This window comes from Delphinus delphis, chromosome 16, assembly GCF_949987515.2.
Source record: "Delphinus delphis chromosome 16, mDelDel1.2, whole genome shotgun sequence".
Lineage (NCBI taxonomy): Eukaryota > Metazoa > Chordata > Mammalia > Artiodactyla > Delphinidae > Delphinus > Delphinus delphis.
Window position 1 is genome coordinate 31573418 of NC_082698.1, and position 14164 is coordinate 31587581.

General features: G+C 38.2%; 1 protein-coding gene across 4 annotated transcripts in view; it reads right to left on the reverse strand.

Annotated features, from left to right (window-relative positions):
* Nucleotides 1-5483: 5483 nt before the first annotated feature.
* ENTPD1 (ectonucleoside triphosphate diphosphohydrolase 1) overlaps nt 5484-14164 on the reverse strand; it is an 88547-nt gene continuing 79866 nt past the window's right edge. For all 4 annotated transcript variants that reach the window (XM_060034403.1, XM_060034402.1, XM_060034405.1 and 1 more), the window contains 2 exons: nt 13937-14074; nt 5484-11705 (listed from right to left, as the gene is read on the reverse strand). In XM_060034403.1, the coding sequence (XP_059890386.1) occupies nt 11499-11705; nt 13937-14074 (345 nt within the window). In that variant the 3' untranslated portion in view covers nt 5484-11498. The remainder of the gene's footprint in view (nt 11706-13936; nt 14075-14164) is intronic.

Consider the following 14164-nt stretch of genomic DNA (forward strand, 5'->3'; position numbering starts at 1 on the left):
CTTCTCTTCAAGGGTTAAAACTTGGCACTTAAACTCGGCACTTTCACTTCCGTGGCCCGGGTTCAATCTCTGGTTGGGGAACTAAGATCCCATGAGCCGCAGCCCAGCCAAAAATAAAATTTTTTTTAATTTTTAAATAAAAAAATAGGGCTTCCCTGGTGGCGCAGTGGTTGAGAGTCCACCTGCCGATGCAAGGGACACGGGTTCGTGCCCTGGTCCGGGAAGATCCCACATGCCGCGGAGCGGCTGGGCCCGTGTGCCATGGCCGCTGAGCCTGCGTGTCCGGAGCCTGTGCTCCGCAACGGGAGAGGCCACAACAGTGAGAGGCCCGCCTACCGCAAAAGAAAAAATTAATAATAATAATAATAATAAATAAAAATGGGATCTCAAACAGTACATATTACCCTTCAATGAATACTGTTCCTTAATAGTATATTATAGACATTCCATCAGGTCAATAAAGACTGAACTCATTCCTGGTAAAAGTTATATAATGGTCCAAAACTATACATTAGTTTATTCTACCATCCTTCTATTGATAATCAAATCTTCTCTAAAAACTTTTGTCACCACAAATATGGGGTGCATATATCTTTTGAAATTTAGTGTTTTTGTTTTCTTTGGATATATACTCTGGAATGGAATTGCTGGATCATATGGTAGTTCTATTTTTAGTTTTTTGAGGAACCTCTATACTGTTTTCCACAGTGGCTGTACCAATTTACATTCCGAGCAATGTACTAGGGTTCCCTTTTCTTCACATTCTCACCAACACTTGTTATCTGTGGTCTTTTTGATGATGACCATCTGACAGGTGTGAGGTGATATCTCATTGTGGTTTTGATTTGCATTTCTCTGTTGATTACTGATGTTGAGCATCTTTTCATGTGCCTGTTGGCCATCTGTGTATCTTCTTTGGAAAAATGCCTATTCAGGTGTTCTGCCCATTTTTAAAATCAGGTTGTTTGTTTTTTTGATACTGAGTTGTATGAGCTGTTTATATATATTGGATATTAACCCCTTATCAGTCATACCATTTGCAAATATTTTCTCCCATTCATTTGGGTTTTTTTAAGACAATATTACGGTTTTTTGTTGTTTAGTTTGGGGGTTTTTTGTTGTTGTTTTTTAATTAAACTTTCCTTTTCTTGTTGCTGGAAAGCAAGGTTCTGACTTTGTGGTCAATTATAATATCTCATCCTGTGTTTTTAATAGTTATCTTTTTGTCATTCCAAATGCTATCTATTCCTCTTTTAAACTCTGTATCAAGTTGGTGTATTTTTATGTTTATGTAGTTCCCTATATGTAGTTCTGTAGTTCCCTATGTAATTATGCAGTTCCCTATAAAACTAAAAATGGATTTAACATCTGACCCAGCAGTTGCAGTCTTGAGCATCTATCCTAGAAAAATGAAAACTTGTGTTTACACAAAAAACTGATATGAATGCTCATAGTGGCTTTATTTATAATAGTCAAAAATTGGAAACAGCCCAAATGTATTTATATTAAATATTTTCTATTATAATCTATTAATAGATCTTAGGAATAATTATATAAAAATCAATATATGTTTTTATTATATTTTGTGACATGAAGTCAGTTCAGTAATCCAGCATGTCATCAGCCATATTTTTAAGATTATTTCCTTAACCCATATCATATAAATTGTGGTAAAAGTGATCTGGTTATGAAATAGTCCTTTAAATGAAAAGATGTTGTGAAATGTGTTGTTCACCAACTTTCAGAAAAAAAAACTATTCTGTTTAATACCAACACCCTTTTGTTTGGAAATTTACAAGTTGATAGCTGCAAGAGAGAATTTTGTGCTCATTAGCAGATACAAAGAAGGAAAGTTAAAATGTGGCACATCCCTCCCAATTTAGGGGACATCACAACAAAACTGTGTTCTGCTGACTTGAATAACGGGAGACTTTGCTAGTAACTTAGCATTTATCCTTCACTTACTGTTAGAATACTAAGGACTTATAGCATATTTTCCCCCACAGGCCTGGGAAAAAGTCAAGACTTCTTAATGATCAGCACCCTCAAGTGATGTATAATCGTTCTCAATGGTGAAAAACTGAAAACATTTCCACTAAGATCAGGAATAAGACAAGGTTGCCCACTCTCACCACTATTATTCAACATAGTTTTGGAAGTTTTAGCCACAGCAATCAGAGAAGAAAAAGATATAAAGGGAATCCAAATTGGAAAAGAAGAAGTAAAACTGTCACTGTTTGCAGATGACATGATACTATACATAGAGAATCCTAAAGATTCTACCAGAAAAGTACTAGAGCTAATCAATAAATTTGGTAAAGTAGCAGGATACAAAATTAATGCACAGAAATCTCTTGCATTCCTATACACTAATGATGAAAAATCTGAAAGAGAAATAAAGGAAACATTCCCATTTACCACTGCAACAAAAAGAATAAAATACCTAGGAATAAACCTACCTAAGGAGACAAAAGACCTGTATGCAGAAAACCAGAATACACTGATGAAAGAAATTAAAGATGATACAAACAGATGGAGAGATATACCATGTTCTTGGATTGGAAGAATCAATATATTGAAAATGACTATACTACCCAAAGCAATCTACAGATTCAGTGCAATCCCTATCAAACTACCAATTCCATTTTTCACAGAACTAGAAAAAAAATTTCACAATTTGTATGGAAACACAAAAGACCCCAAACAGCCAAAGCAATTTTGAGAAAGAAAAATGGAGCTGGAGGAATCAGACTCCCTGACCTCAGACTATACTACAAAGCTACAGTAATCAAGACAGTATGGTACTGGCACAAAAACAGAAATATAGATCAGTGGAACAGGATAGAAAAGCCAGAGATAAACCCACGCACATATGGTCACCTTTTCTTTGATAAAGGAGGCAAGAATATACAATGGAGAAAAGACAGTCTCTTCAGTAAGTGGTGCTTGGAAAACTGGACAGCTACATGCAAAAGAATGAAATTAGAACACTTCCTAACACCATACACAAAAATAAACTGAAAATGGATTAAAGACCTAAATGGAAGGCCAGACACTATAAAACTCTTAGAGGAAAACATAGGCAGAACACTCTATGACATAAATCACAGCAAGATCCTTTTTGACCCACCTCCTACGTAAATGGAAATAAAAACAAAAATAAACAAATGGGACCTAATGAAACTTAAAAGCTTTTGCACAGCAAAGGAAAACATAAGATGAAAAGACAGCCGTCAGAATGGGAGAAAATATTTGCAAACGAAGCAACTGACAGAGGATTAATCTCCAAAATATACAAGCAGCTCATACAGCTCAATATCAAAAAAACAAACAACCCAATTCAAAAATGAGCAGAAGACCTAAATAGACATTTCTCCAAAGAAAACAGATTGCCAACAAACACATGAAAGGATGCTCAACATCACTAATCATTAGAGAAATGCAAATCAAAACTACAATGAGGTATCACCTCACACCAGTCAGAATGGCCATCATCAAAAAATCTACAAACAATAAATGCTGGAGAGGGTATGGAGAAAAGGGAACCCTTCTGCACTGTTGGTGGGAATGTAAATTGCTACAGCCACTATGGAGAACAGTATGGAGGTTCCTTAAAAAGCTAAAAATAGAACTACCATACGACCCAGCAATCCCACTATTGGGCATATACCCTGAGAAAACCATAATTCAAAAAGAGTCATGTACCACAATGTTCATTGCAGCACTGTTTACAATAGCCAGGACATGGAAGCAACGTAATGTCCATTGACAGATGAATGGATAATGAAGATGTGGCACATATATTCAATGGAATATTAGCCGTAAAAAGAAACGAAATTATTTGTAGTGAGGTGGATGGACCTATAGTCTGCCAAACAGAGCGAAGTAAGTCACAAAGAGAAAAACTAATACTGTATGCTAACACATATATATGGAATCTAAAAAAGAAAAAAAAAAAGATTCTGATGAACCTAGGGGCAGGTTGGGAATAAAGACGCAGATGTAGAGAATGGACTTGAGGACACGGGGAGGGGAAAGGGTAAGCTGGGACGAAGTGAGAGAGTGGCATTGACATATATACACTACCAAATGTAAAAAGATAGCTAGTGGGAAGCAGCTGCATAGCACAGGGAGAACAGCTCGGTGCTTTGTGGCCAATTAGAGGGGTGGGATAGGGAGGGTGGGAGGGAGACACAAAAGCAAGGGGATATGGGGATATATGTATACATATAGCTGATTCACTTTGTTATGCAGCAGAAACTAACACAGCATTGTAAAGTAATGATACTCCAATAAAGTTGTTTAAAAAAAAAAATGGCTCAAAGATAGTCTGCTTAGGTGGAAAAAACCTAAAGGAAAATTTTAGATAGATTAAAAGAGACCTTGTTTTGAAGGGGGAGAAAAGCCAGATGACAGCAAAGACAGAATTCTTCCTGCCCTCTTCCTTTTAGCTTACCCAGCACTGGCAGGCCTAAGTAACACAGCATATTAACAATTTGGATAAGAAGGGACTGTAGCAGGGAGAAAAACAGGGATCTTTATAGAAACTATTGAATATTTACATTAAAAACGTGCTAGACTTATCCCACAAAGGTATATTTCAGTCATACTAAAAGAGAGGTTTTAGGTTTAAACATACATGAAAAGCAAAAATTACAATTTAAAATAGGTGATTCATTAGCCTTCTTCAGCTTCTCAGTGTCAAAGGAATATTTTAGAAGAGACTATCTATAAGTAACGTAATCCATTGATTTGCTGCTATACCAGAATGATTCTGCTATTCTCTTTAACTTCATAATCTAAAAAATAAATAGGCAAGTGTAGCTGTGGTCCTGATTCTTCCTGCAGCTTGAAGAGGGGCCTATAAAATATGTCCCACCTTCTTTCATGCAAGATGCATCCTTCTGTTAAGGACCTTAACCCTCTATGTACTTTACCATGTTGCACCATGCAATGATTCTGCCCACTTTCACCATTTGACTGTTGGTGAAAAAGTATATTTTACTCTTTTCCACGAAGTTTGAATCCTGTTTTATCTCTGATTATAATTAACACTTGTTTCTGCAAGATTAGCAAAATGATGACAATTGACGAATTCTGTAATGGGCACATGGATGTGTATTGCATTATTCTACTTTGTGTTTGAAAATTCTCATAATAAAAAGTTAAAAATAACTTGTTTCTATTTAGACCTCTCTGTCCAGATGATAATCGAAGAATATATCCTTCAAATGGATTTAACTGCAGGAGACAGAGCAGATTCACACCATATTCTTCACAGGGACTTCCATCTTCATGCGTACTCCTAAAAGGTGGTTCGGTTGACTAATGTAAGGTAAAAATCCAAGAGGTACAGAATAGCACAGAAAGTCATATTTTTAAGCTACTGATTATAAATATGTATGCCTGTATACTGATGAGCTTTAGAGAGAGCGTTATGATTTACCATCAGAGAAAAGTTCAATTGGTATTGAGTCGTTCACTTTACAAACAGCCCACCATTTACCTATCTTTGCCCCTTTTTCATTGTTACTTGGCCAAAAATCATTTCATAATAGAAAATTTAAGTTGTATGTCAAAAGGCAACTTGTGTTATTACAAAATGAGCCATCTACATTTTTTAACATATTTAAGAGTATTTATAAATATAAGGAAACTAACAGTGTGGAGCATATATAATTGTTGCTTTTTCAAAATCAGAAATCTAATTTATTGAGGCTGTACTTTTAGTTACATATGCTAATGAATTGCATTTCTGGTTGTAAACTTTGTAAAAAATAATTTCCTTGTGATTCATTTTTTTTCATTTTACAAATAATTCTTGTGTGCATATGGCAAGAGATTGTAGCTTCTACCCAGCTGGCTAGACTACAAAATCACAGTATTTAAAACCCATCAGAACTCTTTCATCCTTGGTAGAGTGACAGCAAAGGAAAAAGCTATCAGAGACAAAAATAATAAGAAACCAGCAGAAATTTTAAAGAAACTTTAAAGGTTGCATGTAGGCGTGCATTATGGATCGCCTTCCAGCTCTTTCCCACAGGGTTCTACCAAGAGCACAGAGGCAGTAACTGAAGGCTAGGGGCAGGGTGAAGAGCTGGGAGAAATCCCTCTGAGGCACACCAGTTCTTCACTTGAGTGCCAGGCAGTGGCTCCCCAAAGGCAGAGCGCAGCACAAACAGAAAACTCCTGAGGCACAGAAAACTGACAAAGGAAGAAACACTTGGGGGTTGTTGTGTAGCAGAGGGAGTAAGCTTTGTAAGTGGCAGTCGAGCTGGCCCACTGTGGAACAGGCTGCCAAATGAAGCATGGCAGTCAGGCAGTAGATGGCCACTTATCTGAGAGCCATTAGAAGGAGCTCCATGGAATGGGAAAGTAATCTAGATCTTTGATACCCAAAGTTTGGTCCCCATACAGTTGTAGTGGCATTACCTGGCAGCTTGTTAGAAATGTAGAACACCTCAGCCTCACCCCAGACCTACTGAATCATTTTTTATTAATTAAAATTAAGTAATTTTTACTTCAACAAGACCCCTGGGTAAGTCATATACACATTAAATTTTGATAAACATTACCTTTTAAGGTACATTCTAATCCTTAAAATTCTACTTTAATAATATGTACAATCAATTCCCATGTAGTGAGCTCTATTGAAACTAAATGCATGGTCCAGAAGGGAAAGTTCAATGTGGGTAAAATCAAAGAGGGCTTCACTGGGGAGTCAGGAGTTGAGCTGGTCCTTACAAGCTGGAGGAAGAGGATGGTCATGTCAAGAGATAACATAAATAAGGATACTGATGCAGAAACAGTGGTATGGACCAGCCCATCTGGCAATGGAAAGAGCGATTAACTAGGACTGTTACCTTAGTTCCTGCTAAAATACCCCTGAGCCCAACTTTTCAAAAAGAGATAGGTCACATATCTTGTCCCCAAGAAGCTTAACCCAAATACTGAATAGAATGGTCTGAATGCTCTAATGGAGGCCCAGGTAAAGGGCTGTGATAGCACGGGGAAGAAGCAGTTTATTCTGACTTAGAGATTTGGAGAAGACTTCACTGAAGAAGGGTCATTTGAGCTGAGCCTTAACGCAGAGTGGGGCAAAGGTGCTCCAAGTTGAGCAAATAACCTGAACAACTCTGGGTAAAGAATCAGTCTACCTTGGCTAGAGTGTAAGGAACATCAGAGGGTAAAGTGGGATGTAAGCCTGGGAGAGCTTATAGGCATGGATCAAAGGGCCTGAATGTCTGTTGGAGAGTATGACCTTATTTCATAGGCAATAGAAAGTCACCAACAGTTTTAGTTAAGGAGCAATGTGATTAAGCCCACTTTTTATAAAGATTAATCTGGAAGTAATAGTTTGGAGACAAGCTTACTGTTCCTGATATCAGGTCTCTACTGGGGTGATAACAAGAAGATTGTAAAGGGGAATCAAAATGAAAAATGCTGCAAAGGCAGAATGGGTAGGTCTTGGCCGGGACAGGCCCCTGTCACTTCAACATTGATAAAGTTGATTCTGATCTTGGTTACTAGAGGCAGTGGTGGCATTAATCATGATAAAATGCAGGAGGAGGAGCAGGTTTAGGAGGAAGGGTAGAGTTCAGTTTAAGTCATCCTAAATACATACTGTTCCTTATCTGGCTCACATGACTTTCCTCCCCTCTCTTCTTAGAACTTCATTATAAGAAATGATGTTGTTTCTTAGGTGACTGTATCTCACTTCTCATTGACTAATCCATGTTCTCTGCTATTCATCATGCAAAAGGGATATAAAAATAAAAAGTCAACTCAGATGCTGATGACAGTGGTGCCATCATTATATCATCGATTTAAATTTAGAAATTAAATTACTTAAACTAGAGAAATGCAAAAGGTACAACAATGCTTTTACCACATGCACAGTCCTTAAATGCCACTTTTGAAAGAGAAGGCTTTTGGAGACATTCCTTTCCCTTTTATTAAAAAATCCATTATACCTGTGATAAAACCAATTATGTTCAGTTGTATTAGGTTCTTGTGCAAATAAAAACTTGGGTAGTTAACTATACACTGTCCTAAACATACAAGGAAAATAAATAGATGGTCTCTTAGGAAATCTATCATTTTAGAACGTGAGACTAATTTAGGAGCTGCCAGAGCACCCTGATTAAGGCTGTGAAAAAAAGTTGTAATTGATGATGTCACAGAAGAAATGACATTTTTTAAGAAGAACATTCTTTGGCAAGATAAGTAGATTTTAATTTGAAGAAAACGTACTTTATGTTTCAGTTAATGAGACGCTGTGGTAGATTGAATCGTTGTGCCCAATGTTTCACGAATTTTCTGTGTTAGAATTAGTTATTCATGTCCTTTGCCACATGACTCTGCCATTCCTCCCAGTGTTTCTCCAGCTCCCTAATGTTGGGCTTAGTCATATGACTTATTTTGGTCAGTAGAATGTGGATGGAAGTGACAGGGGCCTGTCCTGGCCAAGGCCTGAAGAGGCATCCTGTATTTTCTCTCCCTTTCTTATGCCCCTACCACTCATCATGGGAACATGGCTCAGGAAGCCACCAGACAAGGAGAGTGGGAGATATATGGAGCACGCCTGAACCAGACCTACCACCGCAAGTAGATATACTAGCTGACTTGCAGACCCATGAACATGAAAAATCAATGTTTATTGTGGTAAGCCACTGAAATTTTGAGGTTGTTATAAGAAATTTTAAAAAATTATAAAACTAGCACAAACTGAAAGAAATACCTGGCTAGCATAGGCTAACTATGAGCAACTTGTTCTAACAAGATAGCAACTATTAGACTCTGAATCAGAGAGGAATGAGACCAATTTCAGTGAAATTCAGCTCATCTTTCAAACTGACAATAAATGAGAATATGTTTTAATAGTAACGTTACTATTATATGGTAAACTTTGCTCTGTGAGCTATTAAGAGACTAATCTTTATTTTAATATTCAAGTTTACATTTTGACCATAGAATATAAGCATCCAATTATCTTGTATTATCTTTGAATCCAGATTAAATTTCCCAAAGGTCTTTCATCAGGCATCTTGGCCTGAATAATAGGCATCTGTGTCTTCACAAAAAAGGCAACAAAACCTGAGGAGTAATATGAAATTCTGAGCTGGGATGTTAAAAGCTTGTTAAGAATAATGTTAAACTTCATATATAATAAATAATAGAAAGAATGTTATAGCATCTATAGCTGTTTAAAGAAAATTCCCCCCCTCAAGAGAAAGACAAAGTGTTATTGCCTGCGTCTTTTTAGCTGTGAATGTACTTTTAGACGTGTGCTATTCAATATGGTAGCCACTAGCCACACGTGGCTATTGAGTACTTGAAATGGAGTCCTGGTTAGGATGTGCTGTAAGTGTAATATACACAACAGATTTCAAAGACTTAATATTAAAAAATATATCGTTAGTAACATATATTAATTACATCTTGAAATGGGTTCTAGGTACCTTCACCATAAGCATCTTTGCCATTGACATCTCTGCCACAAGCACTTCTGCAACAAACATTTTCGTCGAATAACTAATTGGCTGTAAGGCAAATTCCCTGTGAAAGATAAAATAACTGGTTGACAGTTTTTGGTTTGACAGTTTGGTTTCAACTGGTTGAAATATGTTAGCATTTCTTCCAGTTGGCGACATTATTGATGGCTTTATCGAGCTGGCATATGACAGTGATTTGCCCCAAAAGTTGGTTTCTTATTTTGAAACACACTACAGTGGAGGAGAAAGAGACCAAGGTCCTGGAAGGTGCAGAGGTGAACCCACATTTCCCACACAACTTTGGAACCATCTGTCAATGGACACGTGACAATATGCCAAGAACAAACAACAACCGTGTAGAAGCTTTCAAAACACAACACAAAGCTCAGTTACAAAGATGCCTCTAAGTATTTGGAAACTTACATCGCTCTTTACGAAGGAAGAAATTTTAGCAAAAAAGAAAAAGTACGATGCAGAACGAGGAGACAAATCAATGAGCAAAAAAAAAAAGTATAAAATGCTATGAATGAAAGACTTGGAAGACAAGTGCTTAGATACAACCCACAAAATAAAATCAGTTATGTGCACAGTATTGCCATGAATCAACACACACTTTAAATGTACTCAAATATTTTATATTTCACAATAAGTCTTGAATTTTGTTATTCGTTTCATTATGTCCTTTTAATTATCCCTCTTTGATTTTCCATTATTTTATCTTTTATGGCAAAATTGCTTTAGAGCCAATTATTTGCAGTGAAATGTTTGTGGCAAAAATGTCTATGGCAAAGATGCTTAAAGCAAAAGTACCTAGAACCGGCAGCAAAACTTGCAGATGTGGTTCCTTGCACATTTTGTTGTGTAAATACCATGACAACAAAAAAGGCATGCCACTCTTCACTAATGCAACTCTTTCACTAAATTAAACCCTGGGACAGTAAGATATGGCATGGCTTTAAAACTCAGTGAGCATCTTTGTGGTGCAACCGGTTAGCATGCTTGGCTAAATGGAAATGGTTGATGGTTCAAGCCTACCACAGGATGGTCTTATCCCCAGCCAATAATTTCTTAGTGATGAAAATATTCTGGAATTAGATATTGGTGACAGTTGCACAACATTGTGAATGTACTAAATGCCACTAAATTGTATATGTCATAATGGTGAATTTTAGGTTATATGCGTTTTACTGCAATAAAAACAAAACCCCAATAGATGTGTTGGAGGATGCACTTTCCTGACCTTGTGTTGTAACTGTATTTTTCTTCCAGACATGTGTACACCTACCAGATAATATGCCCTGATATTTGAATGCCTATGTATATGTACAGCAGCTTTTTAAATAATCTCTGGTCTGGGTGTCCCACTCTGGCATTTTGGCATCACCCAGGAATATGTGACTTACCCACATCCCTCTTTTGTCTTGGATTAACTATTGGATTAACTGCACATCCCATAAATTCCTTTGTAGGACTTTTTCGCCCTAGCACATACTTGCCTAGATTAGAAAATTCTCCCATGCAAAGGGCAGGCTGGGCATGGGATATGTGTCTGTCTTCTCCAAAGGCATTGGATGGCTTTCTTAATAAATGGGAAACAGGAGAGAGAAAGGGTCTGTAAGACCACAACTGAATCAGTTCCCAAGATTCTTCTTTTAGCCAGGGCAACTTCCCAGCACAGGACTCAGGACTCTCAGTTCTTCTGGATAAAGTCAATATTGTTCTTTTATAAAGCAACTATCATGAAAGGAGGCAGGTCTTCAAGAGCTACACAAGCACAGAGTACAAAAGAGAAAGGGGGGGAGTTTGGAGAGACTCACAAAAGAGACAATGTCTGCCAGGAAGTTCTTGAGGCAGTGGGTGGTAAATACCTCCCATGGAAAGGCTTCAGCAAAAGCCAAGGAAGCTTCATGCTGGTCAACACTGGCCTTGTACACCACTGTGGAGGAAAGTGCTCCCTGGGCAAGTTTTCTTCTCACTCCAGCCAGCAGATTTCAGCTGTTCCTGCTATACCATGTCTTTCCAGAAATACGAAGGCTTGTGAAAGATAAATATGCCTATTACGACCACTATGACCAGGATCAGGGAGAAGAGGACCATGAGGAAGACATATGTGGAGTGGGAGAGAGGTGTGGACAATGGCTCTTCAGATGGGATCATGTTGGTCAGGTTCAGCATGTAGCCCAAAGTCCACCCGACGCTGCTGCTCCGGACCTGCAAACAGTGGGGAAAGTCTGTTGTTTCTGGTCCGAGGATTAAATGAGCTTTCATGCAACCCTATCCATAACACTGAGCAACCAGGAAGTGAGAGCACCATGTTCAATTCTCTAAATGGGTTACTTTTATATTCTGAATTGGGAAGGCGGCTGTGGGGAAAATGGAGCAGGAGCAAGTGATTAAGAAGGAGAGTGTGGGGCCTCACTACTAAATTCCCCCAATTCAGAAGAGTGTGGGGCCTCACTACTAAATTCCCCAAATTCAGAGAGGAATTTGGGGAATGACGGCTCAGTTCTCCTGCCTAGAAGAACTTAATTTAAATTAGGCCTTTGGAAATTTGCATTCTTCTTTTGCTGTTTGTGTGAATGTGGGTGGCTGGGGTGGGGAAGGGGGGGTGGATGACGGGAAGCGGGCAAAGGGTGAGAGAATAATGACTGTCCCTGGCCTTGTGTATCAATGTCAGGCCCAGGAATCTCATCCATATGAAACCAGGACTTCTTTTATGATTCAACTAAGGAAAAATTGGGGAATAATCCCAGCAAGTCAGTCTTACTTGACGAAAGATGAAAGACTGCATATGCATGAGAAAGGATTATTCTTAAATAAAAAAACATTTTCCAACCCTGCCATCTTCCTAGGAATATTTTCAAGTCACCTCAAAATGTATTGAAATACAGGTAGTCTATGAATAACAAAGAATTGTGGAAATGTTTCTATTACATGAGTTGTATGTGGTCATGGTAGGAAAATCATGAAGTACAGATAATACTAAAAAAGAAAATAAAAACCACCTCAACTTCATCATTCAGAAGTTGCTGCTATTATCATTTTGTGACATATCCTACCAGTCCTCTCTGTGCATGTTTTTCACATAAAAAATGGAATTAAATTGTATGTAGAATTATTCACTTAACAATTCCTTGTAAACATCATCCCATGTCTCTTAAGGGATTTCTGCAACATCATCACTGACATGAACTGCCTTATATGTTCATTTTTACTCACTTTGTTCAATTATTTATAAATCCTAGAAATGGAGCAACTGGACAAAATGATGTACATGTTTTAAGGCTCCTAGCTCATGTTGCCAAAACAGTCTTCCCAATGGTTATGCCAGTTTACATTCCAACCAATACCATGTGGAATGCTCCTCTCACCTAAACCTTTACCAGTACTGGGAATTAATAATTTGTAAAAAGGCCCATGTCCCTTTATGGGGAATGGAACCATATCTATCTGACTGCCTGTGTCAAGGAAGCCTCCAGAGTTAGAGTAGTTATCACTTAAGGTTTAGAAATAATGGATCATAGATTGGAATTCAAAGAATATAAATCACTAGGTAAATTTGACATAGACATATCTCTCAAACGGACAAACTGTGATGGAACGGAAGGAAGACTGGGATGTTAAAACAAGGAAAAGATTTTAATTAGCAAAGTCAATATTGATAAGAGTGTGATGAAACTACTATCTTTAAGGCTACTACAGCCCTCTGCTGCCTCAATGCTTTGTTTTGCTTGAAGTCACCATATTTAATAAAGGGGTAAATTGTTTTTGCCATTAGTGGATATGGGTTTAAAAGGTAGAGAAACACTGCTCTTGATATTTTTCATCAAGCATGAGTGTGCCTGTGAGTCTCTGCCGATGTAAATGTTGCTGTATGCCTGGAGGTAATGCTATGGTAATGCAAAGCTATTACGCAAAGGGCTTGCGTCTTTAAGGCTCACGCTAAGCCTGGCTTCTAAGCAAAGGCCCCCATTCACAGCCACTCATCTCATTCTTCACAGCGAGCTTTCAGATTGGTGAGTCTTGAAGCTACAACCAACAAGGCCTTAACCCCTTGTGACAAACCATGATCATCCCTCTGGATTCACGATCATCCCTCTGGATTCACGAAGGGGCCTTTAGGATGGATGCTGAAGTCAGCACGCAGAATCACTGTGGCTGTTGAAACACTGTTACATTACTTTACTATCTCATTTTTTGTTTTATAAGGGGTTAGTCACTGTTCTGTGAGCAGAAAGGCGAGGCTGAGAATGCAAGTAGCCCTCCTTAGACAGGATATCCACAACTGGCTGGTCAACATTATCAGGAGATGCCATCTTGGGTTAGAGGTGAAGTGGTAGGACAGGACATCAGGCCAAAATTAGATCAGGTTGACTCCTACCTCTTTTAAGCCCAAAGCTGCTTCAGTCACTACCACCCAACCTCCCCACAACCTAACAAACCTTGCCCATGAAGTGAATATCCTTCCAGGACTCAGCTGTAAAATGATAGCCATTCAGAAGAAGAGCGAGGATGTAGGTGCCAGAAAAGCAGTATTCACTCAGGTACTTCTCCTTCACTTCACCAAAGTACATCTGCAGCTGGAAGTGAAGTGAAGAAAACATCATACTTGGACAACAACAGGCACTTCTCCATAGCCCTCATGTTCGCTATTAGAGCTGATCAAGAGA